Raw genomic sequence first — 25598 nt, 5'->3', positions numbered from 1 at the left:
TCCTCCCCGATTAGAACACCTATGGCAGCTGGACCATTAATATCACAGTCCACATATGGGACCACCCATCACCTTCCCTGAGTACTGGCAATACTAGGATCCCTGGAGGTCTTACAGAAGGCACCACAGCAGGGGCCCAGCCCATGTAGGGAAGATGCTAGATCCCCGCCTCCACCCTTGGAGACTGTAGCTACTGAGACAAGGGATGACATGGCAGAGCAGGAAGAGGACACTGCTCCTGACACCTCACCAGCCAACAATAATTCATCCTCCTCACTGGACGAGACAATTATGCCCTCCACCCCCCAATCACTGCGGATGACTTTAACCACTTCCAAGATTTATTTAAAATAGTGCCCCCCATTCTCTATTCCCATAGCAGAGACCTATGCCCTGGCCCCATGGGGCAATTTTATTCTCTCCACCCCTCACTTACTGCTTATTCCAACTAAAAATTTTATTTATTCTTTATATTTAATGATGGTTCATTTTCATCAGTAAAATAATAATCGAAACAAACATTCATAAAACTGAACAATTATATACAGAGCGGGAAAAATAAAAAAATATTGTTCTATATGTGACACGGATTTGGGAAGTTGGTGTTGGAGAGGTGGGGGCCCATGAAATGAGGGAACTGGGCTCTGCAGCAGAAACTGGGGCAACTGGAAGATTTGCTGCTCAAACCTGTTTCCCGACCCCACTGCTAATCTATGCCTATAGTTCTCTTTTATTTGTATCCTCCCTATTTGTGGCTAGTCTTTCCTTTTTGCCTGTTTGGTCATTGGGTATATGAAAGAGACTAGTCCTTATTTGACTTTAGTCCATCAGTCCAGACTCCCTTCTGGCAAACCACAGAAAGGGCTATCTCCTTTATCCTTATCTCTTCTGTCACTACCCCTCCTTTCCTGTTCCCCTAGCTTCTCTCTGGTACCTCCTGTTTTCTAGATATGTTCTCCACTCTGGTGAGTTTCATCAGAGTGAATTTCTACTCCTCCCTATCATCCACCCCTGAAATACCCGTACTCACATTGCATTGGTGGGGTGTGAAGTCTAGCAATCTTAACTTTAAACTTTGAGTTAACAAAACTTTTTGTGTGGAGTTATATATGAATATTTATACATGGTATTAGGGTGTATGTAATGTGTGGAGTGTGTATGTATATAGCTTTTACTTAATAGCCATATTGCACATGGAAGTGCCGCTCAATGGAAATGCTGTTAAGGCCCGCAAGCAATCTTTTCTGCTCTTTAGTGACACCATGAGAGAGAAATGAAAAAATCTAATACCTAATATTAAGGATCAGTTTCATCTAGGACCACAAACACTATTCTGCACTAATAACTGTGTGTTTATTGTAGGTTGCCACTACAGGGTGGTATGAAGGTTATTTGTATGCCTTAACTATGGACTTTCATGACTTAATAGATTTAGAATTATCCTGAGTTTAACCTTAACCCTGAATTTCCCAGGTTTGTAAAGCTTGTTTTTGTTGTGATTATCACAACCCTGTAATTTTTTTTACCCTTAAGTTGCTGACATATATACTTTTAACTTAGCTGCATTTTAATATAGTTTATGTCTGGGAACATAAAAATGTACTGTCAAACTTGTGTATTATGGTGTAGCCGGATATTGCCCTTAGTCCTTTTCCATAGCCTCTGTGCTATATTGGTTCAGAATGTGAGCTCTTCGGGAGTGCAGAACTGTATTTTTTTTTGTGTATAGCTGTTAACACACTGTGAGTACTACTGAAACTAGCAGATTACAGTTTCAAGCTTTCTGTAGATTATTTTAAACAGGTAGGATAAATAGAGGACAAAGCTAAGGTAGATATCTTTAATAGCTATGTGCATCATCATGTCCAGTCACTAGATGTCACACTTACTGCACAAGCAACTAGCTAAAACAGGTTGGTAGTAGTTCGGGGATGATATTACTAATAGAAAGTAAGTACAACATGCATTTCTGGATTCTGATATCGTCCCCTTGTGAGACATTTGCACTGTTCCTCTCTTCTTTCAAATACCGGAGGCAGTTCAGACTTGTCCACATGGCTCTGGGACTTGGCCTATGGCCCTTACGGCTTCACTCTGATGCTCTGATTCTGACCATGCAAACAGAGCAGCACTGCAGAGCTCCTATGTTATCCATTGCTATTCTAGAATTTATAGTTGATTCTGCAGCAGCTGTAAGAAATCTATTCCCCTCCCCCCACTCTTCTCTGTTTAAGAGTACCAAAGGGGCTTTGTTACATGAATAGAGTTGTTCTCTGAGCTCCTCCCATGTATTTATTCCCTTTCCTGGGTTGTGGCAAAAGGGATAAAAGGGGCAAGCTGAAGGACAAGAGGTCACAGAAGGAGAGCTCTGCCACAACTGCTTCCATCCTGCAGATCATCACTCAGCATACAGAGCAAAGATTTTTTTCCCTTATTTAATAGTTTTGCTTGTTGCACAAAACTTTACATCCAAGTCCTGTAGCCACTGCATTATTATAACTGATTATCTGAGGCCTAGTCTGCATCTGAAACATAGGTCGATGTAGCTACATTACTCAAGGATATGAAAAATTCAAACGCCTGAGAGATATAGTTAAGCTGATCTAAGTTCCGGTACTGACACCAAAAGAATGGAAGAATTCTTCTATCAACCTGCCTGTCACCTCTCCAGGGGCTGAATTTACTGCAGCAATGGAAAACCCTCTTCCTTCGCTATAGGGAGTGTCTATGCTACAACGCTACAGCGGCATAGCTGCGACACTTCAGCTGTGTTGCTGAATCACTTGTAGGATAGGTGTAGCCTGCGGAACACCCTCAATAGCTATCTAGGCAGAGAAGTCTACCAACCTCCCACTTTAGTCCCTACCCAAAGGAGCCTACGTTCTATCTTCCTTTGTAAGTATAGTACCTAACACAGTGAGGTTCTGATTTTGATTGGAGCCTCTGCGCACTACCTCACTACAAATAATGTACCCTGGCTAATCAACAATTTCAGGAAGAATAAAATATTGATACATGTGACTTTTATAACGTTTACTATAACTAAGATGTGCATCTGTGGTATGATTTAATTACTTTAGTGTTACGTTTTTAGACTGAGGTCTAGAGGATTGAATCTGAGGCTGAGAGCCAAGAAGTCCTCAGTTTAATTCCAGTTCTTGTCATTGATTTGCCCTGTGACCCTGGACAGTCATTTAACATTTCTGCTTCTATATCCCCATTTATAAATGGGGAAAATCTAATTTATCTACCTCACAGGAATGCTGAGGATTAGATTGCTTGGTTGTAAATGAAGCAGTTTAAATTTTCCAAATGACGTGTAACTGATGAGGGTTTTTTTAAAATTCTCAGTACAAGTGGTAGCATACATGGTTCCCCTTAACGTATGTGTGTTTGTTTTCAGGGATGTTCAGAAGAATCACAGCTGCTGCCAGCAGACTTTTTACAGGAGATGGATCTGATGGTAGTTTTTATACCCTTGAGAGTCTGAGCGGTCTTGTTCAGTTCATGATTCCCACACACCCTTCTTTAGTGCTCCTCTGGTGTCAAATCCTCCTTCTTGTCAATTACACTAACTACAGCTGGTGGTCAGAGGTGCATCAAACACCAAAGTAAGGCTGTTTTTAATATGTAATAGGACTGTCTATCATACTGATTTTTAATTTCTACAGTTAATTAAAAGACTTTTAAAATGTAGCTTATATGAATTTCTCAGCTGTTAAGAATTTGAGTACTATATGCATTAGAACCACTTAAAGAAATTACTGTACTTGTAAAGGAGTATGGACCATGTTTGCAGTGTTCGATGAGGTCAGTAAAGTCTGACTAATTTAGACCAAAAGAGAGTGTATTCCACACTTGATTGCATGTCAGGTAGAACTCCCTGCCAGTTGTTACCCTCCCTTTACAACGGGAGAGATTCTACCTTGAATGTCTCTGATTACAACTGTGGAAATACTACGTAGGGGAAAGAGCTGTCTTGTCAGATCCCAGGATGCTTATGGCTTTATAGGTCAATATCAACATCTTATTTCACCCTCCAACTGCTACACAACGAGGGCAGATCATGGAGCACTGGTGGAGTATATTAATGGAAAGATCTGTTCATTAAGCAGCCGTTGCGTAACAAATCCTCCCTTTTGAAATGGTCTGCTTCCAAAGGGTCTTAAAATACAGAAGACAGGTAGAGTACAAGCGTTGTATTGTCTAGACTCTGAGTGACAATGGATGACAGTTGTGAGATCTGTATCTGAAAGAAAAGACCCCAAACATAGTCAGATCTAGTTTAGAAAAAGTGGTCCTGGCCCTAGCTGCAACTTGATTGTCTGAAAGCTGCTGTTAAATAAAGAACCAAATTACAAAATTGATTAACAAGCTGTGGGACATACAGTATCAGTTAAGAGGGCTAATAGAACTTCTGTCAGTTCTTCCTGTTGTTTCCCCCCCAGTTTACCAACATCAGCTCCCTTTTATCTGGATTGGGTGTCTTTCTTAGCCCAACACTGGATTAGATGCTCAATCACTGTAGCTGGATGGAAAGAAGTGCTGGGTTTTATCATTACATGGAAAGCTCTGTAGGCCATGTCTCCTTGCAGGCGCCTCTGTCAGCCACATTGTAATACATATTGAACAAGAGGGGTGATAAGTAAGGCTACGTTTATGTCACGGAGGTCACTCAAGTCAAGGAACCCGTGACTTTCAGAGACCTCCATGACATTCTCCAATTCAGCCCCAGTGGTTGTGGGACTCTGGAGCTGGCAGCTAGCGGGGCCCTGGCAAGCGCCGGGGGTCCCCTGCAAGGTTCCAGTGACAGGTGATGGACTCCTGAGGGGGCCCTCCTCAGGGTTCCAGCGACGGGCAACAGCCTCGTGCAGGAGGGGTGGTGGAGGGGCCACTGGGAGTGGGGGGCAGGGGGACACCTTAGGTGTCCCATTTTCTCTTTGGGAAATATGGTCACCCTGCAGCTTCCAGCTGTCGTGGGTGGAGGGGTGGCCCCCCTACAGCTTCCAGCTGCCATGGGCAGAGGGGGAACCCCACAGCTCCCCGCTGTCATGGTGGTGGGGAAAACCATGGCACCGCAGCAGCAAATGTCACAGATAGGCCAGGACATCTGTGAATTTGTTTATTGCCCGTGACATGTCCGTGACTTTTACTAAAAATAACCATGACAAAATCTTAGCCTTAGTGATGAGATGTAATCCACAACACCCCACAAGAGACTAAAGAACTAATGACAAAGCAATTCATATTGAGGAATGCTTAAAATGGAAATTGAGTATCTACTTTAACCGAAATATTAGCAATAAAACATGTTTGTTTGTTTTTTACAGGCGGCACAGTCTTTCCAGTACTAAATTGCTGAGCCCCCAGATATCTGGAGACAGTGATGAATTTGATTCAGAATCCAAATTTGGCATGTGCAATCGAGAGATAGTACGAAGAGGAGCACTCATTCTTTTTTGTGACTATGTTGTAAGTTTAGAACTGTGAATTTTAAACCTATAAGTGTTTTTTGGGGATTTTGCTTGGGTGCTTTATCTTTGAGGTACAGTGTGAGAGTATTTTAAATGTAGATCATAATAAGGGAAATGTGAGAGATCTTAGTCATATTCAAGGTCGGCTCCAGGCACCAGCGCAGGAAGCAGGTGCGTAGGGCGGCCAATGGAAAGGGGCGGCACGTCCAGGGTCTTCGACGGCAGTTCGGCGGCGGGTCCCTCGGTCCCTCTTGGAGGGAAGGACCGGCTGCCGAATTGCCACCGAAGAATGAAGTGGCGCGATCACGTCTCTTCCCCCACCCCCTTCGCCGCTTAGGGTGGCAAAAAAGCTGGAGCCGGCCCTGGTCATATTTACTTCCCGGGGGAACTAGATGAAATTTTTATATCAATTTTCACTTCTGAAAGTGAATGCTCTTTTTTCCTTTCTATGCATATATCTTATTAGTGTGATTATTTTAGATACTCATGCATTATCTTAAGCATTGTCTCTACACTGAATCTTAGTCGTCTACAGAGTTATTCTTTGTAAATAACAATAATGTTTTGAATGTTGTATTCTTACATATGTGATCTCAGGAGAAGACTAAGAAGCTTATAAAAGTTTAGACCCTCCTCTGAGACTGCATGTTTCTGCATGTCATAATTAGAATAAACTCTTTTCACCTTAAATCCTCCTACATATATTAACTCTGATACTGCATTCCCCAGTTCTGTTCAGGCTCTAAGAAATAGGGCAACTCTCGTGGCTTCAGACTTCGTAGGCTCTCAAACATAGCGTTACAGGAGTCATTCTGCCTCAAGTGAGAAACATTAACTGTTGAAGGCATAAATAGTTCAGCTGCAACGAAAGATATGGTGGGGTATTCACTTTAAAAGGAAACAAAAACTACAGACAAACATTGAGACTTTGCAGAAACAATTCTGATATATATTGAATGTGTATCTATCATTCATTATTACTAAAAATGTTGCATAAAAGCAGGGTCTTTGAGTTTACTAGTTCTTTCCAGTCGTTCTCTACCAGTATTCATCGTCTTTATGATTACGACATAATGGATGTTGAAACACTTTGTTGCAAATAGAGGATTATGACTTCAGGTGAATTTGCAACAGGATCAAAGGAAGTTGAAAGAAAAGATCTGGTTGTTATGCAGACGATCACAGTAATAAAACTTAGAAGGAAATAAAATGTGCACACTTGTAAACAGAATATTTTTAACATAATGTGGTTCAGTTTTTCCAATGAAAATTACTTGCTTTTAATTGTGTATAAATGGTATTGCATTGTTTCTGCTATTCTTTTAGTGCATATGTCTGTAGTAATATTGTTAATTTTAGAATTATGGAATCCATTTTACCTTTTTTCCTCATAGTGTCAAAACCTACATGATTCAGAACACTTGACATGGCTTATAGTGAATCATGTTCAAGATCTGATTAATCTGTCTCATGAGCCTCCTGTACAAGACTTTATTAGTGCTGTTCATAGGAATTCAGCAGCCAGTGGTCTCTTCATCCAGGCTATTCAGTCTCGGTGTGAGAACCTCGCAACTGTAAGTTTGACTCGAGCCTTTTAATAATGAAGTTTAGGCCTTTTTTGTTCACTGTATTTGGAAACACTTTGAGTGCTTTTTCCTTTCTGGGTCTTTTACAGCACCAAATGTGTTGTTGGTGCATAACTTATTATATGTATTACACTGGTGCCAAAAGACAACTCTTGACATCTGAACTACATTGTGCTTAGTGCTGCTCAGACACACAGGTAGGTAGATGTGATTCTCCCCAAAGAGCCTACAAGCTAATACTAACTAATAAATAAAAGAAAATCTAGACATTGGATAACTAAAAAATTTGTGTCCACTTCCCCACATGCTTACAACCCGTTGGAGAGAAATTAATTTATGATCCCAAGCCTCTTTATTCACAAACTCAATCTTTCATCTTCATAGCCTTTCTATTTCCCCACAGAGTGCAAACATATCTTTTCAGTTGATGTGTTATAGATTAATCAAAGCATAAATGCAACATGAATCTTGTTTTTCTTCTAGGCGCTCCCGTACTGATGTTGTATATTTGCTACAAATTGTATTCTTGAATTGAAAACACACTAATTAAAAGGTGTAGAAGTAACCCTGTAAAAAGCATCCATGTTTGTTTCATAATTTGAGCATATTTGATATGGAAAGTACTAAGACTTTTTTGCCCAACTGCCAGTCGGATAAATTCAACTGGGGTCAGTCAATCTACATTCCTTCTTTCCTATGCATCATCACAAGTAATAAAGTTCTGCAAATTAAGTCCTTGGTGACATTTTTGCAGCACCTTTGCCTTCAATGGCTGTGTACAAATGTTTGGAAATTAGTAGACAATTCTGCTGCTGATGCATAAGAACAAGTAGGATTCAGTTCACCTCCATGTTGACCCTAACAAGACTAAAGAGTAATAAAAGAGCAATCCTGGTTTGTGCCCTCTTTCCTAATCCTACACTAATGGACTGTGCATTCTCCATGAAGATTTGTGAACTTGTTGCTGTTTCTCTTGTCTGGATATTCATCTCTTTCAAGTCATAAGCAGGGGAAGATTTCCTAGAAAATAGGTTAATGTGCATATACACCTCTACCCCGATATAACGCTGTCCTCGGAAGCCAAAAAATCTTACCGCGTTATAGGTGAAACTGCGTTATATCGAACTTGGTTTGGTCCGCTGGAGTGCGCAGCCCCGCCCCTCTGGAGTGCTGCTTTACCGTGTTATATCGGGGTAGAGGTGTATTTGGGAGTGGAGGGAACTAAACAGTACTAAACTTATTTTAAGGATAGATTCATTCACTCAAGTTTCTCTTTTAAAAGTGAAGGTTGGTGACAGCCGTGCTTTAATTTACAAGCTGTTTTACTAGACTTTTCACAAACTGCTTGAAAATTAAAATAAACAGCAGTGAATATTTACCTTCTCTTTCTCTGCATCCCCTAATTCAAATCTCTAGTGCTGAAGTATCCCTTCTGTTCTTTATCAACCACATTATCTCCCACTATGTGCTACTTCTCACTCTTATTATTCTCATTTTCTTACCTCCCTTCTCCTCTACCTCTGCACTGGCATTATCCCTTCCATGGTTAAACATGCCTTTTGCTGTCTCCCATCCTGAAAACCTCTGCAGATGCTATTTTCCTTTCTCAGTGCTCCTTTTAAGATCTGCTTCATTTCCTTTTTGCCTTAAATTCAAGCTGTCACTTTCAGGGCTTTTTAATTCCACCCCAGACCCTCTGTCTTCACTTTCTCCTATTACTACACTAACTCTTGCTCCCTAAATTCTATGCCACTTCTAATCACACGTTTTGTTCATTCATCACTTCAGACTTCATGTCTTCTTTCTAGCTGCTTTGTACAATTGAACAGCACCCCAGTTACTGTTCAGCAACCCCAGTTCCGCACTTCCTTAAATTTAAAAAAATAATTAAAAACCCACCTGCCCTCAAACCTGTGTAAAAATTACTATTTAAACAACATTCAATTAGTCGTCGGCTGTACTGTCTTTGTAACCACTGTTCCTTTAGTCTGTAAGCTCTTAGGCATTGGAACCAGTTGCTTGTTTAGCACAGTCCATGTGTTGTTCCAGCACCTTTGATATTTAACTGTGTTACAGTATGTACAAAATAAATAAGATGAGAAAAAATGTAAATAAATACATAAATGTAACAATTGTTTTTTCTAATATTTAGCCAACAACACTAAAGAAGACCCTGCAATGCTTAGAGGGCATTCATCTCAGCCAGTCTGGTGCCGTGTTAATGTTGTATGTGGACAAGCTTTTGTGTACTCCATTCCGTGTGCTGGCTCGCATGGTTGACACACTTGCTTGTCGTCGAGTAGAAATGCTTTTGGCTGCAACTTTCCAGGTAGGGATAAAAGTAAATATACCTGTCTCTAAATTAGAGTTGCTAATACTAGCAAATAATTGAATGTGATTTAAGTTAAAGCACATTTTAGTTACTTGACCGTGATGTTTAGTGACGAGTGAAAAACAGAATGTCACTTTGTGTTTAGCATGCACGTCTCATTGATTCAGTTTCATCCTGTGTTATGGTCTCCAGATTGTTTAATAATTCTTACTTGCTCTTCTTAGTCTGTTAAAATACATATGAATGGTTTTATTCATGTTGGTGCTTCATATCTATTGTTTTGTCACTGTTTTCTACAGAACAGCGTTTCTCAGTTACCAGTTGAAGAACTGGATAGAATTCAGGAATATCTTCAAAACAGTGGATTAGCACCAAGGTAAAATATTAGTAATAGGTCACTGTCTTCATAACATGGTATGTAATAAGTGCAAATCATGCATGTTTTTTAATGAGGTGACACTGCTTTTTAAAGTTATGTCTATAAAAGTGGAGGCATGCAAAGATTTGCCATTACTTGAGTACCCAATTAAAACATGATTAGGCCCTATCTGTACTGCAGGATGGAAACCATATTGTAGCTCTCTCAGGAACAACCATGTTATAACTAATTGCCTTGACAGAGTAGAATTTTTAGAGTAAATTAATTTTAAAACAACAATGCAACCTGGAGATCTGCAAGGATATTTTCTGCTGGCCTGCTGTAATTGGGGGGAGGGAACCCTCTATAAGACTCTAAATTCTTGGAAAAGACTCTAAATTCTTAATAGTGATTTTAATTTCCATAGAGTATTTCAAAGACGAATAGTTCAGATCAGGTCCAGGTCATGTTATCACATGAGCACAGTAGTCTCCCACCTATGTTATAGCACAGTTTAATCTTGCTTGTGTAGAAGGATTCAAACTGTTACTATTGTTTCTTTTGATACAGCCTTGTAAAGGTCAGGAGCCTGATTCACCTGGCTCCTCACAAATGCTGGTTAAGAATAACCCTGTTGCCTTCAGTAGGAGTTTATTGTATCCTGGGGGAAAGAGGTGGTGGGGAGGAAAGAATTTAAGGCTCAAGACTGTAAAATGGTTTGGTAAAAAGAATATAATATTGTTATCTCTTGCCTGCATTGGGATAAGCTTAGTTAACAAGATTTGTTCCATAATACAACTCTCAACATAACTTGTGGTGTAGACTTTTTATTGATAATAGTAACAAAAGTCCAAAAGCAATAGTAAGAGCAAGAAATGTCTAAGTTGAATCTTGAGAAGGTTTGTAAGAGGCTCATGACCAGTATTGTCAGTGCTGTTCTTTCTGCCAGTATTCTCTCTATTTGGGTACATTTGGATTTCTTCTTATGGGGACAAAGTGTATGCCAGAAACATTATCTGCTTGACAGATAAAAAAGGTCAGACCTGTTGTTGCAACATTCCATAAGCTGTTCTTTTTCCATATTGCTGAGCATGCCTTCTGTAGCATTCAGTGCATTAGCTAGTAGAAGGTAAACTAGTTTCTACATATTTTGGAGGTGGAATGTCTATCAGAAGAACTATGCATTTAAACTTCTTACGAAGAAAATAGATTTATTTTTTTTAAAAGCTCTGCTAATTTGAAACTCTATTTGAGTTGTAAGAGCTGTGATTTCAGATTCCATACAGAACACTGCAAAATGTCAGTGTCAACTTGATTTCATAGAATTGGTGGAAATCAGTCATAAGGACAGGCTCTGAACTTAAATCAGCAGTTTTGGTTCACTCACTTTTGATTGAACAACATAGACTCATAGACTTTAAGGTCAGAAGGGACCATTATGATCATCTGGTCTGACCCCCTGCATGCTGCATGCCATAAAACCGTCCCTACCCCTTCCCTGGACTCTGCCGTTGAAGTCCCCAATCCTGTTTTTAGTGACTTCAATCGGCAGAGACCCTCCTGCTAGTGATCCCTGCCCCATGCTGCAGAGGAAGGCGAAAAACCTCCAGAGGCTCAGCCAATCTGCCCTGGAGGAAAATTCCTTCCCGACCCCAAATATGGCGATCAGTAAGACCCCGAGCATATAGGCAAGAGTCTCCAGCCTGACCCCTGTTAGCCATTATACTATTTACATAAGTAGCTCAGTGAAGAAAACAACTTTTAGTGCTAATGCAGATTAATGTCTCCTATGTGTTGGTAATGAAGCAAATTTATTGATTTTGTTTTCCTACCAAAACACACAGTTCTTTTATGAGTGTTTGTCCATATGTATTCCACTGTTGGTGTGCATATGTCTAATGCACTTGAGTTTGGATTTTCTGTCCAGCAGTGTCTGTTGCATGCACCCTGAGTATCCTCATGCCTCCAACAAAGGATATAAAAAGCAAGGTGACCCTAGCCACCTCTCATTTCTTTCTCGCCATCTGTGGGTATGAGTTGGAATTTACAGTTTTTAAGCCTCTTTGCTCACTGTACAGTTTCCTCTTTGTTTTGTAGATATCAATCAGTTAATTGAAGTTCCTGAATTTTACCCAATACCACATGCAAATAGGGATGAGCAACAGCTATGGACATTGGACGTTAGATGGGCACTGGCATTTTCCATAGACAGGACCAAACCATTTTGGTGGTCCACCCAACTGTTTGTGGCTATTGCAAACACAATGAAAGGTCTTCCAATCTCAAAGAATTTCATCTTGGGTTACTACTTGTATGCAAGCATGTTCTGATCTGGCAGGCATTTCACCACTTGGCTAGCTGTGTGCTCTCTCCACAAGATCACAAGCATCCTCAATGTCATTCCTTGCACAGATCCCTATCCTGCACATTTATAAAGCAGCAACCTGGTCCTCAGTTCACACTTTCTCCTTCCGTTAAACCATTGCCCAACACTAAGAGGTAATGCCAAATTTGGTCAAGTTGTACTATCAAGCTGGTCTGTGTGTACATGAACTCTGATTCCCTCTGCCTATTTAGCTGCTTGGGAATCACCAAGAGTGGAATGCACATGTGTAGTCACTCGAAGAAAAAACAGTTACTAACCTTTCATAACTATTGTTCTTTGAGAAGTTTCATGTGTCCTTTCTGTAACCTGCCCTTCTATCCCTCTACATCAGAGTTTCCAGAAAGAAGGAACTGAGGGGGTGTGGGGTCAGTTGGGCAATACATCTTGATGTTAGTGTAAGGTGAATGATTTCTTCTTCTCCTTTGAGTGTTTGTCCATATATATTCCACTGTTGGTAACTCATGAACAGTGACATAAGATCACAGAAAATGGATGACAGGAATCTATCTAAATGACTGTAAGACAGCCCTATCAAAATGAACATCAGATCTTGATGCTTTCACTGTGGAGTAATGCTGGATAAAAGTATGCACTGAACCCAAATAGCTCCCTATGTATCTCTAGTACTGGAATATATTTAAAAGAATCTATAGAAGTTGCTTGTTCAGCCAGTCGCCAAGACAAACATGTTTGTTTACATTTATGGGAGATAATGATGCCTGCTTATTATTTACAATGTCACCTGAAAGTGAGAACAGGCATTTGCCTGGCACTTTTGTAGCCGGCATTGCAAGGTATTTACATGCCAGATAAGATAAACATTCGTATGACCCTTCATGCTTTGGCCACCATTCCAGAGGACATGCTTCCATGCTGATGACACTCGTTAAAAAATAATGCATTAATTAAATTTGTGACTGAACTCCTTGAGGGAGAATTGTATGTCTCCTGATCTGTGTTTTACCCGCATTCTGCCATATATTTCATGTTATAATAGTCTCAGATGATGACCCAGCTTGCTTTCACTGCAGATTTGACAAAATGCAAAGAAGGTATTAATGTGAGGTTTCTGAAGATAGCTACAGCACTCGACCCAAGGTTTAAGAATCTTAAATGCCTTCCAAAATTTGAGAGGGACGAGGAGTGCAGCATGCTTTCAGAAGTCTTAAAAGAGCAACACTCCAATTCAGAAACTACAGAACCCAAACCACCAAAAAGGAAAATGTTTTCTTCTGGTGGCATCTGACTCAGATGATGAAAATGAACATAAGTCGGTTTGCAGTGCTTTGGATCGTTATTGAGTAGAACCCATCATCAGCATGTACGCATGTCCTCTGGAATGGTGGTTGAAGCATGAAGGGACATATGAATCTTTAGCACATCTGGCATGTAAATATCTTGCAATGCAGCTACAAAAGTGCTATGCGAATGCCTATTCTCACTTTCAGGTGACATTGTAAATAAGAAGGAGGCATCATTATCTCCCGAAAATGTAAACAAACTTGTTTGTCTTAGCGATTGGCTGAATAAGAAGTATGACTGAGTTGACTTGTAGGCTCTAAAGTTTGACATGGTTTTATTTTTGACTGCAGTTATTTTTGTGTGCATAATTCTACTTTCATGATAAAGAGATTGCACTACAGTACTTGAATTGAAAAATACTATTTTATTTTTATAGTGCAAATATTTGTAATAAAAATATATATATAAAGTGAACACTGTACACTTTGTATTCTGTGTTGAAATTGAAATCAATATATTTGAAAATGTGGAAAACACCCAAAAATATTTAAATAACTGGTATTCTATTATTGTTTAACAGTGTGGTTAATTGCGATTTTTTTTTAATCGCTTGACAACCGTAATTTAAAACCTAGATTAAAACCTGTTGGCAAAGGAACTGAAGGGCAGTTGAGGTTGCCCTGCCCTTTAAGCCCTTGGTTGAGGGCATGAGGATGCTCAGGGCAGATACCCCAACAGACAAATGATGGCCAAAAGAATGTAAACTTGAGTTCACTGGGTGCATGCGCACTAACAGTGGAAAATGTGTATATATAGACAATACATCTCAAAGAACCTCAGTTACTGTAAGGTGAGTAACTGTTTGTCTTCTTTCAAATTCAATATGTGATAGGTAGCTGTTGGAGGACAATGTAGAAAAGTGGAAAATTTAGTTTTAGTGATAAGAGTGGAATATCAGTACCAGGTAATTAGCAGGTACCAGGTAATTAGCACAGGTCTATTAAATGTTTGTAGCATAATGTAAAATAGGTATTCCTTATTTAAAAAAAAAAAATTTCTGATGTGTGCTTATCTGTTTTCAGACACCAAAGACTTTACTCGCTATTGGACAGGTTTCGCCTTACAGTAGCACCAGAAACAACTAGCCCTTCACCTTTGGTTACTTCACACCCACTGGATGGGGAAAACCAACCAGCCTTAGAGAATGTAATTCCAGACAAAGTAAGGCCATATTTAGAATATTTCATAGGAAAACACATTTGCTATCTGTGCTATAACAAGCTTTTTCTATTAGTAAAATATATCTACGAATGAAGCTTTTCTTTAATCCCCATATGGTGCTCTGTGTACAAATCTGAATAATGTGGTAAATAAACGTCAGCTACCTATTCTTAAATTCTGCAGCGCATACATTTATATCTAATTGTGATAAACTTACTGTTTTGTGCAGTTCTTTTAATTTCAACTTTTTTAGCCTGTAATATTGATGAAGAGATGCACGTTATGTCGGTTTGCAAGAGACTGTTTTTGTCCATTTGCTACTTCAGAACTTTCACTGGTTCCTTAAGAGACTTATAGGTACCATCTTTCTCATCTCTGACCACCTCAGCTGTGCTTTTGCTCTTTGTCTTACTGTCTTGTTTACTTTCAAAGACTTCATTTTCTTCATGGACTCCTCTTTACCTCAGTGCAGTCCCTAGTTAGCCATTGGGCTAGCAAATCCACACAGTTCCTGGCTCCCAACAGCTGATGTCTTATTTAGACTTTAGCCTACCATCTGGTACTCTTTGCAGTCCTCTGTCGGCCTACAGTGTTCATGTCCTACAAGAGTCTCCACAGCCTTGAGGCTAGCATGTCTTGGTCTTATCTGAAACTGCATCCTACTGAACAGGATCTGATCCATTCACTGTGGGGCATATGTGCAGCTCCACTCATCTGTGTGGCACAGCCAGTCTACCTACTACCTTTTTTCATGTCTGTAGTTTAGGACACCACTCCACTCCAATCTAGGAGCAAGGGAGGGAAATGAAGTGGTCCTTGTTCCCTCAGCCAAGGCATCTCCTGAACACTTCAGTCCTATACTTCTTTGGTTCCCAGTTAAACGACCTTTCCCTGTCTTGGGACCGTCACCCCAGCCACTTTCATCAATCTGGTAGTCTCTTTAGTTGGGTTTTTCTAGGATTCCCTTCCCTATCTTCCTTGTGTTTCAGTTAGACCAGAGTTAGCTCAATGTGTATTGATGACATGCTTCCCCACAGTGGTGACCTGCACTACATGGTCTCAGGCTTTGTCCCTTCCACATCTGGCTGCTCCTCCACACACGTAGTATGGCCCTTTCTAGAGTGTATTTCTCAGAAACTCCTTTTCCTCCTCTGACCCTGACTTTTTTTTCCCTTCCACCCTACACCAATGAACATCTGAGAAACCACTCCAGAAAACTCAAATAACATGAGAACCATTGGAAGTACAGTAGTACCACATCCTTCATAGATAGGGAGCTTTCTCCTTCTAACTTCTTCCAGCTCTTCAGAGTCCAATTAGGCTGAGGACAGGAATTTTGACTCTGCATTGGAAAGCTTAGTTGGCAAAAATCCACTCCATCCTAGATCTTTGAGGAATCCCCCACATAATTAAAATGAGGGAAATTAGATCAGCTCTACCAGTGTAAAACAAAAAGATTGTTGGTTGAGTAGCTCTACTTCACTTGCAAAAAAGGAATCCACCAGACATATGTCAGAAGCTCTATAGAATCCAACAGGACAGTTTCTCTACATTTGCAATCATCTGAGGTGACTGTGTCTACCTCTGCTGAAGTGAAACAATTCCCTTACGAAGGGCAGCCACTCGTAGACATTGTAGACAAGCTTAATGAACATTCCCTCAGCAAGTTTTATGAAACTTCTGCCAAAGTGCTCAAAGCAGCTATGATCTGATGGCCACCTTCATGGTTTTTGTCATAAATTTGACAGGTTTCAGCCTTGACAAAACAAAAGGTTGTTGGTACCAAGGCTCTTAAAACTTTCCTTAAATACCTGCTCTCTCTCCCATTCTTTGTCCATAGTATTTCGTATTGCAGTCTATTTCTCATATCACCATTATGAAGCATAATATCTCAATATGCAATTGGGACAGACTCCACCTCCAAAAACATTTAGATAAAGCTCCCTCAATGGGATCAAGCTATTTGGAGAGACCTTTGATACAACTATCAAGGAACTTACTGATCTAGCATGTTTCAGCTCCCAAAACAGGAAAAGGAAAAACTCCCCATGTCCGAGATCCAATTGTCCAGGGAGAATACTTGTATCCCTTTCATTGCTTAATTTGAGTCAGAGGTCCGAATTAGAAACTCTTTCAACTCTGCCCCTAGCAACCTAAATCACAGTGAAACCCTTAGCATTTTCATTGTAAGGGAAATGGAGGTTCTTCCTTCCTTGTTTGGACCAGTTCAGATGGGTTATGAAACCAATTTAATTTGTCTGTTCAAAGTTCTTCTTTCACTCCATGCTACATTGCCATCTCCCTCCCATGTTGTCCTTGAAAGACACACTCCTTGAAATAGTTAATGAACTGTTACAAACCTAGCACTATGGCTGTTCAACCTGTCTGAGAGGAATCTGTTTGCTCCTGCTGTTTTACAGTGACCGCAAAAAGGTATTCTGAATCATCTTGGATCTCACCCCCCTCCCCCCCCCCCCACCCCAGCCAATCCATTTGAGAAGACCAGGTTCAGAGTTCAAACACTTGCTCTTTTAATCCATAGTCTCAGAGTAAATTCCTTTGAGACATACGTCTACATCCCCATCCAACCTGCCCAGACAACACCCCTCAATATTTCACAGAACAAAACGACTTCCAGAATGTGGATCTTCCCTTTGATCTTCCATCCATTCCTCAGATTATTGCAAAGATGAATGGTCATAGTGACTGCAATACTGAGGAAAGAAGGAATCCAGAGCTTTCGTTAATTGCGGGACCTACTTATCAAGGCAGTTCCTTTCAAATAGACAGATTTAACTTTTAAGCCCTGTCAGTTCTCTAAGACATGGCTTTGTAGTAAACTGGGACAAGTTCCCTTGTTACCATGAAGGATCTCAGGAGTCTGGTTCTGCTTTGTTTGCAAAGCACAGAAACTTCAAGATGTCCATTCATGTTTTCTCAGTGGCTAATTCTGCAACACCTACATAAACTGGCAGGGTGGTACCATGAGTACCTTCCTCTCTCTTTAGTTCAGAACCTCGTAGATTTTTGTCTAAGAGCACTCACCTATCCATTTCAGTAACAAGTACGCAGGGCAAGCTGAACGTGCAAGCAAATTGACTGAACCCAGAAACTTCCTTCCCATAGAATGACAATTCGGAGGTGCTATTTTTGGTATTTGTTAAATGAGATGTCCACCAGATAAACCTTTTTGTATTTTTGTTCCACACATTGGAGCCCTTAAATTTGGCTAGTGGATGCTTTTATCTTTCAGTTGGTTGTGCCCTTTGGCTATAAGCTTTCTCACCACTTCTGCATTTGCTGAGGATTGCCAGCAGGCTCTGGAGAAATTGGGCCAAAATTATTCCTACAGCTCCCTATTAGACCTGAAGACCTTGTTTCTCAGTTTGCTTCAGGTGGTTTATCTGAGCAGTGGCCACTTCAAAGATTTTCTGCAACAGGATCTGGATTTAATCCAGCCCCGGCAACCTCAGTTTAGCAGCATCAAAACTAACAGGTTGATTCTGCAGACCTTTGACTACTCTGCTGCTGCTGTGAACTTTCTCTTGTAGCCAAAGAAAAATTTCACAATTCTAAGCATATCAGTATCTGAGCTACACTATTCTGTTGGTGTTTCAGGAAGAATGATTCCCTTCAGGTTTCTATCATCCATTCAGGAAATCTTAAATCTTTAGATTTTTTTCAATCTAGATCTTTGTGAATACTCTGTAATGCCAAGTGTAGGCCCTTTTGTCCTTGAACATTACTTTAAAAATGAGGTTTAATTTATACCCCTGCGTATCCTGGTTTTCTTCACTATCCTGAGAGACTGACTGGATGCATGACCACCAGGTATTCAGTATAGTGAGACTCAGTCTGGAGTTTCTAGGCTCTTCCAGATATACCCTTGACCAAAAACTCATAGTCCCCTATCACCCTAAAAGTAAACTTCCTTATTGCAGTTGCATATGTACACCAAATCAGTGCACATTCTTGCAAGAAATACTATATTCAGATTTTCACCAACAAGGTGAAATTTTTTTCCTGAATTTCTCCTTAAAATATTGTTCTTTCTTCTCATTAACCAGGAAATTGGCTTTTCCTCCTTTTTCCTGAGCCTTTTTGCACTAAGGAGGTCACTGTTCACTCCTTAATATCCCTAGGGCCATCAAATTCTATTTAGATAGGACAGCTCCCTTCTGTAAATACTGGCATCCATTTGCAATTAAAACAACACCAGAAAGACAGAGAAAATATTAAAGGCCATCTTGTATTAAGTCTGCCATTGCAAATTTTGGTTTCCACAAGTTTTCTACTCGGGTCACAGGCCTCACTCCGTCTCCACTAGACCCATAGATACTTTATAATGAGGAAATCTGAAGTGCTAGGACTTGGTCCTCATTCCTTTACCAAGCATTCCTAGATAAAAGCTATCTTCTGTTTGATTCTGCAGGCTTTCTTTCTTTATGTTAAAAAATTGCATATAATTTTGCATTTCATTCTAATTTTTACTCCCATGGCTTGTCTTTATCATTTATGTGCATTACAGTGTGTCTAGATGACCCCGTCTTGCTTAGGGTCTCAGTGAGCTACATGCTGTCAGTTAGTATCTTTTCCTTCTCCTTGCTATTTTCCAGCAGTTCTGGATTGGCAAATGGACAATTGCCAGAAAATAGATCAATTTTGTCTTACTGGTCTATTATAATGGGGTCTGTTCAGCAGTCCCATGTGCTCTTTCTTGCTTTTTTTTTTTTTCTTCTTGTTTACTAGCCCCCTTATGCTTTTGAAGTTTTGCCTAGATGAGATGACACCTAATAGTCTCTTAGAGGACCCAATTTCAGTGCTTAAATTGAAATATATAGAGCTCTGTCTCCACAGATAGAAGTAGGCATGGTTAATCCAGTAATTCTGGATTGGCAAAGGGACAGTCTTTGAGAAGACTAATTAGTGGGTAAAACATAATTAAACTATTTTCTAACTCTGTCAAAAGTAAATGTGTAGTAAATTTCATTTTTTATTTTTTTAAAGGACTGGTATGTATCACTAGTCAGATCACAGTGCTGGGTCAGGTCAGACTCTGCACTGCTGGAAGGTGCAGAGCTGGTGAATAGGATACCTCAGCCTGAACTAAACTCCTTCATGACCAGTAAGGTAATTTCTCTCACAATGAGAAGAGGAGAATTTAAGATGACACTTGCTAAAAATTGTAAAATTTATATTACTATTCATATTACTATTAATGACCAAATTAGCTTATTAAAAATTCTTTAAATTTTACTTAGTTGTTTGTTGACTTTTTATGTTTTACTGAGCTTGGACAATAGCACTTTGAGCTCCCAATTGAAAGGTGCTCTAGATAGCCAAGTACATTAATTATTATTAAGGCTGTGAGTCTGTCACGGACGTCATGGATTCTGTGATTTTCCAGGACCTCCGTGACTTCGGTAGCAGCTGGTGCAGTGTAGCAACGGTGCCTGGGGCACTGCTCCCACCCCTCCCGAGCACCAGCGGCGCCCCAGTCAGGGGTATCTATAGTACAAGTCATGGACAGGTCACTGGCTGTGAACTTTTGTTTATTGCCATGACTTTTACTAAAAATACCCACGTCTAAATCTAAGTCTTAATTATTATCTTTCTCCCTGATCTCCTCCAAGCGGGCTCGCGCTCTCTCTTTCACTCACCTGGGAGTCAACATGGAATCATTTGTGTCAGAAACCCCATGCTCTATGGGGCTACCCAGTTCCATGAACCCATCCCAGCTTTCACCACCCAGCTCACTGCACTCTGGCTGTGCCCTGTGAGCCCTGAGCTGCATACTGTGGAGCTCTCCCCTGGCCACTGGGAATTTTTAAAATCGGGTCCTGGCATCTTAAATTAGGCATCCAAAATTAGTGTATACTTTTGACCTTAATCTCTATCTCAGTTTCCCATCTGTAAACTGATTAGTTTCCAAGTTCTAATCAGTTAAAACTCACAGAAAATTCTAGTTTTATTCAGATTAGGTGCTGAAAATTTGGGACAGATGGCATTTTCCACACAAAATAAAGTTGGAATCCAGTTTTAAGTGTGAACCAGAACACAACCTTAACTGTGGCAATCACAGTGGCTCTTCCATAATGTTGCTCTGTTAATTTGCATAGTATTACCGAAAAGCTTTAATTTCCTTTCTCCTTGGAAGTGTGTTCTTTCTAAACTTTTATGTACCATTTGTGATTTCAGGAGTTCAACTTAAGCTTGTTAGCTCCCTGTTTAAGTCTTGGCATGAACGGAATCTCAGAAGACCAAAAGAGCAGCCTCTTTGAAACTGCCCGTAGGGTAACCCTAGACCATGTGTGTAACATAGTTCAAAAACTTCCTGCCAGCCATCAAGTTTTTCAGCCATTGCAGCCAGTTGAGACTTCAGCCTATTGGAGCAAGCTAAGCGATATTTTTGGTAATATAAAATAAAGGTCTTATTCTCTTCATCATACTGTATAACAGTGTTATCACAATAAGTTAGTTCTCTAATGGGATCAAAGATTTTCAGCAGTAAAATATTTTGTCCAAAATGTTTTGTCTGTTAAAGAAAATGTTAACCATGATGGTTTTTATTTCAAGCCTCTAGATTTTACCCTGACATTTTATTTTATAGGAGACACAATGCTGTACCAGACTGTGATGAAACTCTCTCGTGCACTGGCTCAGTATTTGTTGTTACTCTCTAAATTACCAGCATCTCTCTGTATTCCACCTGACAAAGAGACTGACATCCTGAAGTTTGTAGTAATGTCATTAGAGGTAAGAGAGTGAGTGTAATAAAAGGTGCAACAGAATGTTTACAAATACGTTCCGTTTCCCTTTAACTTTGAAGTTTCAATCGGAGTTCTGTAGGTCTAGAAGCATTTCTGGGCTCTAGGTTTATGTATAAGCATCGATTTCCAATATTCGTTCATTCAGTGGTTACTCTTTTGTGTCAGAGTATATTCTACACATCAGGTGGAATTTAGCAGAGAATATGGGACAAGAAAAACTGAGATCTTTTTGGTGATTTTGGGGGGTTTTTTGTTTTGTTTTTGTTTTGTTTTGTTTTATTTTGTTTTTTACAGGAGACTTTTCACCGCAACTGAGAGAAAGTCTGGCTGCGGGACAGGGAGGTCTTGGCAGTTTGGAAAGTGGCACTGTGGGGCTTGTTGAGAAGATGAATAAACATAATAGTTTACTCAATATAGTGCTTATAACTTTTTTTCTAGTTGGAACTTTTTGAATTAGTGACATGCTAATTTACTGTAACAAGAAAAATGAATCCTGCTAGTTTTGGTAGCTGCAAATGTATGTAATGATGTGGATAAAAATAAATTGATCTCATATTTTTGCATATGGGGACCATTTGATATAATGGAAAACTTTTTCTTGTACAGGCACTGTCATGGCATTTAATACATGAACATATTCCACTAAGTATAGATCTTCAAGCTGCTTTGGAATGCTGCTGCCTGACATTACAGCAACCTGGTCTCTGGAATTTGCTGGCTTCTGCAGTGTATGTGACACAGGCTTGCTCCCTAATTAATTGTGTCAGATTTATAATAGAGGCAGGTGAGTTAAATTTGTACAAATATGGGAGATGCTGCTGAATAAACCAGCAAACCTCACTGATCCTATGCTAAGAATCCTGAAGAAATGCAGAATTTTCTGTCCTTTGAATTTTTTCTTTGCCAAATGTGTTTCCACCATGGAAATTAACTTTTTATTTTTTATTTACCTTTGAACTTGCCAGATATCTTGCCAATACAAGTGCTGCTTTGACAATTTTGTGAAAGAATTAAAACTGAGAGGTTTTTTAAATGTTTCTCTGTATTTATCTAATTTAGTTGCAATTGAACCTGGAAACCAGCTTCTTAGTCCAGAAAGGAAGAAGAATACTTCAAAAGGGGTCAATGAGGATGAAGTTGATTCAAATGCTCAAAGTAAGTAAACAAAGAAGTTCTAGTTTGCATGCAATTTTACATAGTTCGTAGAAAATTTGCCAGATTTTCCTCCTCCTTTCCAGTTAAAAGCAAGAGGAAGTTGGTTGAGTCTTATCTGCATTAAGGAATTATTTCAAAAAATTCTCACTGTTGGTAACAAATGGTTAAGCTTGCATTACTGTTAGAAAGTGGGGACCTCTCTACAACAGTTCTCCGACCACAGCAGCCATTTGCAGTACTGTACTGATTGGGTGTGCTCTGTGCAGATTTAACTGACACTGTGTCAATGGAACACTCTTTGAAAAGTGTTATGAGAACCTTAAGTTGTATCTGGACCGATAGTGTAAAAACTATTAACTTGTCATCTGAAGGGTGCCAACTTCAACATTTTACGATTTCATCTTCTGTATTGCACTGTCTTGGATATGAGTACAAGTCTAGGTGTGGGACTAGGACCTACTGTGATGATATGGCTCATCTGACATTGAGACTCCACTTTAGTTGGTTAGAAATAGGCTTATTCTTATTGGAGTTTTTGTGTCCTCTTACATCTTTAGATTTGTATGTGTTTTGTTATATACTGACTATATTTTACACTGAACTTCGTTTTTCTCTCAACTCAGAAGCGAAATATATTACAACAGCTTGTGAAATGGTGGCTGAAATGGTGGAGTGTTTACAGACTGTCTTGGCATTGGGACATAAGAGAAACAACAGTATCCCAGCATTTCTCACTCCTGTCCTTAAGAACATAATCATCAGCTTGGGTAGACTGCCTCTAGTAAACAGCTACACAAGAGTACCTCCCTTGGTACGTGCATTATGGTTTGTTTCCATAGTAGATGAAAAATACTGGCCATTTTTGGATAAAATGAATATAATAATTTGCTAGATCTTCAGTCTTTACACTCAGATTTGGTTGTCCCCTTTTGTCCTTTTTTTTTTTTTTTTTTTTAAATAGCGCCTGGCAATACTAGCTTTAAAAATATTTTCAAATGTGAATGTCTTCTGTAGAGTGAGAGGTTTGGTTAGAATTATGGGATCGTTTGAGAGTTCCTTGAGTTTCTGTTTGAAACTGTTCCATCTAGTACTTATTAAAAATCAGGACTCTTGGATTTTGTTCACATTTGCTGCTGGCTAACTGTGAACTGGGCAAGGTATTTAGCCCTTCTAGTGCTTAGTTAATGTACCTGTAAAATGGCTAGAGAAATACTTCAGAGTTGTTGCAAGATTCCTTAATATTTTTAAAGGACTTTAAGATCCTCTGATTAAAAGTACAAAGCAGAATTATCAGAAGCATTTTTAGCTGTTGTGCGGGAAAGTGTTTCTGAATCTGCATATACTAGTGTTTGACAACCTGGATGCCACAAAGTGTTGAGAGAACACTTTTTTTTTTCCCTCTTGAGTCAAAAGTTTTTGTTCACTTTGTGCTTTATGCTGCCCTTTGCATGTGGAATACCTTCCCTTAATTTAGTCGGAGAATCCACAACCTCTCCTTGTAAACACTTTTGAGGTAAGGATTTAATTGTACTGTCAACTAAAAGTGGGTCAGTAGAGGGCTTATTTTAAAAGTATATGATTTATATGAAGGATTGGGGGAGAGTGGTGGTGTTTGACTTTTGTTGCAAAGAGTTAGTTATACAGGGAGTCCTCGGACTTATGGCACAATTCATTCCTCAGAGTTGCGTTGTAAGTCAAAACCGCTTTTCCCATAGGAATCAGTGGTATGAAGGGGAGATTGGTTTGTGAATCAACACTTGATACACTATTGTCACCACAATAACCCAGATTTTTTTACTAAATGAATGATAGATGACTAATGTTGCAACATCAATGTATTTACTGTAAACAGCATTCAAATAAACACAAACTCACATAGGCTGCTCAGAATGCTGGCAACACAGGCTCAGAAAGCCTGGGAGAATGGCACACATGCTGAGCCTCAGCCAATCACTATTCACGCTTTCTGATTGGCTGAGCAGGGTCAGGAGCCAATCAAAAACAAGCAGCAACCCTACCTGGCAACAAGCTACCCTGCTGCCTCGAAGCCAATCAGAAGTGACCCATTCCAGCTCCATACCAGTATAGTGCAACCAAGAAGTGATTTCAAGCAAACTTTATGCAAATCGAGCACCAGAAGGGTGAAACAAGCATCCTGGGGCGAAAGGGGCAGTCATTTGAAAAGCATCGTAAGTGGCGTCCGACATAAGTAGGGCATTGTAATTCCGAGGACTCCCTGTATTTGGAAAGCACCTTGTACATTGTTGGCACCACTATAATCCAGATTAATAATGTGAGATTGGTCTGATGTCAGTTTGGTATGTGAAACATGGAACTTCCAAGTTTTGCTTACTTCCATTAAATTTAACATCTCATTTTGAAATGCTGCCTTTGCGGAGGAAGGTTGCATTGATTTTTGGGTCATCCGAGACTAGATGGGCTTCTAACCATTAAATATAGGTTTTGTGCATAATATCTTAATTACACAGTTCAGGTTTTAAGGAGAACATGGAATCCTTTAAATGTCAAAGTAATTTAATTGGTTATTACAAGGCACTGCCACTTTCTTTCTACTGGCCTAGTGTCAGTACTACGCACTATTACTCAGGTAGACCAAATTCATAACTGATCTAAAGACTTCTGAACCTCAGTCCAGTGTGGAGAGAGAGAGAGATATGCTGTGTGGTCTCTAAGTGAAGAGTTTGAGATTTATCACATTCAGATACCTATTTCTGAAATGATGTAAGAGTAGAAAAGAAACCTTGGCTTTTTTATTTACCAAAAGTTTCCCTGTCTGACAACTTTCAGTAAAGAGGAAGAAGTATAATAAGTCTGCAACTAGAAACGGTCAAAAAAAAAAGTGTAAACACTTTTTAGTAACAAGATTATCCACTTGTTTTTGTTATTGTTGGAAGAGTTGAGTAATTTTCACTGAGTTATTAGCAGGTTGTGTAACACGTGCTTAAAATACCATGAAAAAGACTGTCAAATATATAGTAGGCACATAAAAGTACCGTTTGAATTTAGAATCTTTTTACACATCCTTTGTGCATTAGGATGGGTTATCATTACTA

At 39.6% G+C, this 25598-nt stretch overlaps 1 protein-coding gene across 7 annotated transcripts in view; it reads left to right on the top strand.

Moving 5' to 3' along the window:
• Positions 1-25598, top strand: part of HTT (huntingtin) — a 212571-nt gene that overhangs the window by 139381 nt on the left and 47592 nt on the right. For 6 of the 7 annotated variants that reach the window (XR_010601950.1, XM_005304086.5, XM_005304085.5 and 3 more), the window contains 12 exons: positions 3404-3611; positions 5331-5472; positions 6869-7048; positions 9213-9389; positions 9692-9768; positions 14461-14599; positions 19607-19729; positions 20798-21011; positions 21210-21355; positions 21976-22153; positions 22429-22524; positions 23148-23335. Coding sequence is in view for 6 of the 7 variants with exons in the window: in XM_005304086.5 (XP_005304143.1) it covers positions 3404-3611; positions 5331-5472; positions 6869-7048; positions 9213-9389; positions 9692-9768; positions 14461-14599; positions 19607-19729; positions 20798-21011; positions 21210-21355; positions 21976-22153; positions 22429-22524; positions 23148-23335 (1868 nt within the window). In the remaining variant the exon portion in view is untranslated. The remainder of the gene's footprint in view (positions 1-3403; positions 3612-5330; positions 5473-6868; positions 7049-9212; positions 9390-9691; positions 9769-14460; positions 14600-19606; positions 19730-20797; positions 21012-21209; positions 21356-21975; positions 22154-22428; positions 22525-23147; positions 23336-25598) is intronic. The other variant, XM_065598286.1, reaches the window with a different exon arrangement.

Source organism: Chrysemys picta, chromosome 5 (assembly GCF_011386835.1).
Source record: "Chrysemys picta bellii isolate R12L10 chromosome 5, ASM1138683v2, whole genome shotgun sequence".
NCBI classification, from domain to species: domain Eukaryota; kingdom Metazoa; phylum Chordata; order Testudines; family Emydidae; genus Chrysemys; species Chrysemys picta.
The sequence above is the reverse complement of the archived record's forward strand: the minus strand, read 5'-3'. Positions and strand labels throughout refer to the sequence as shown.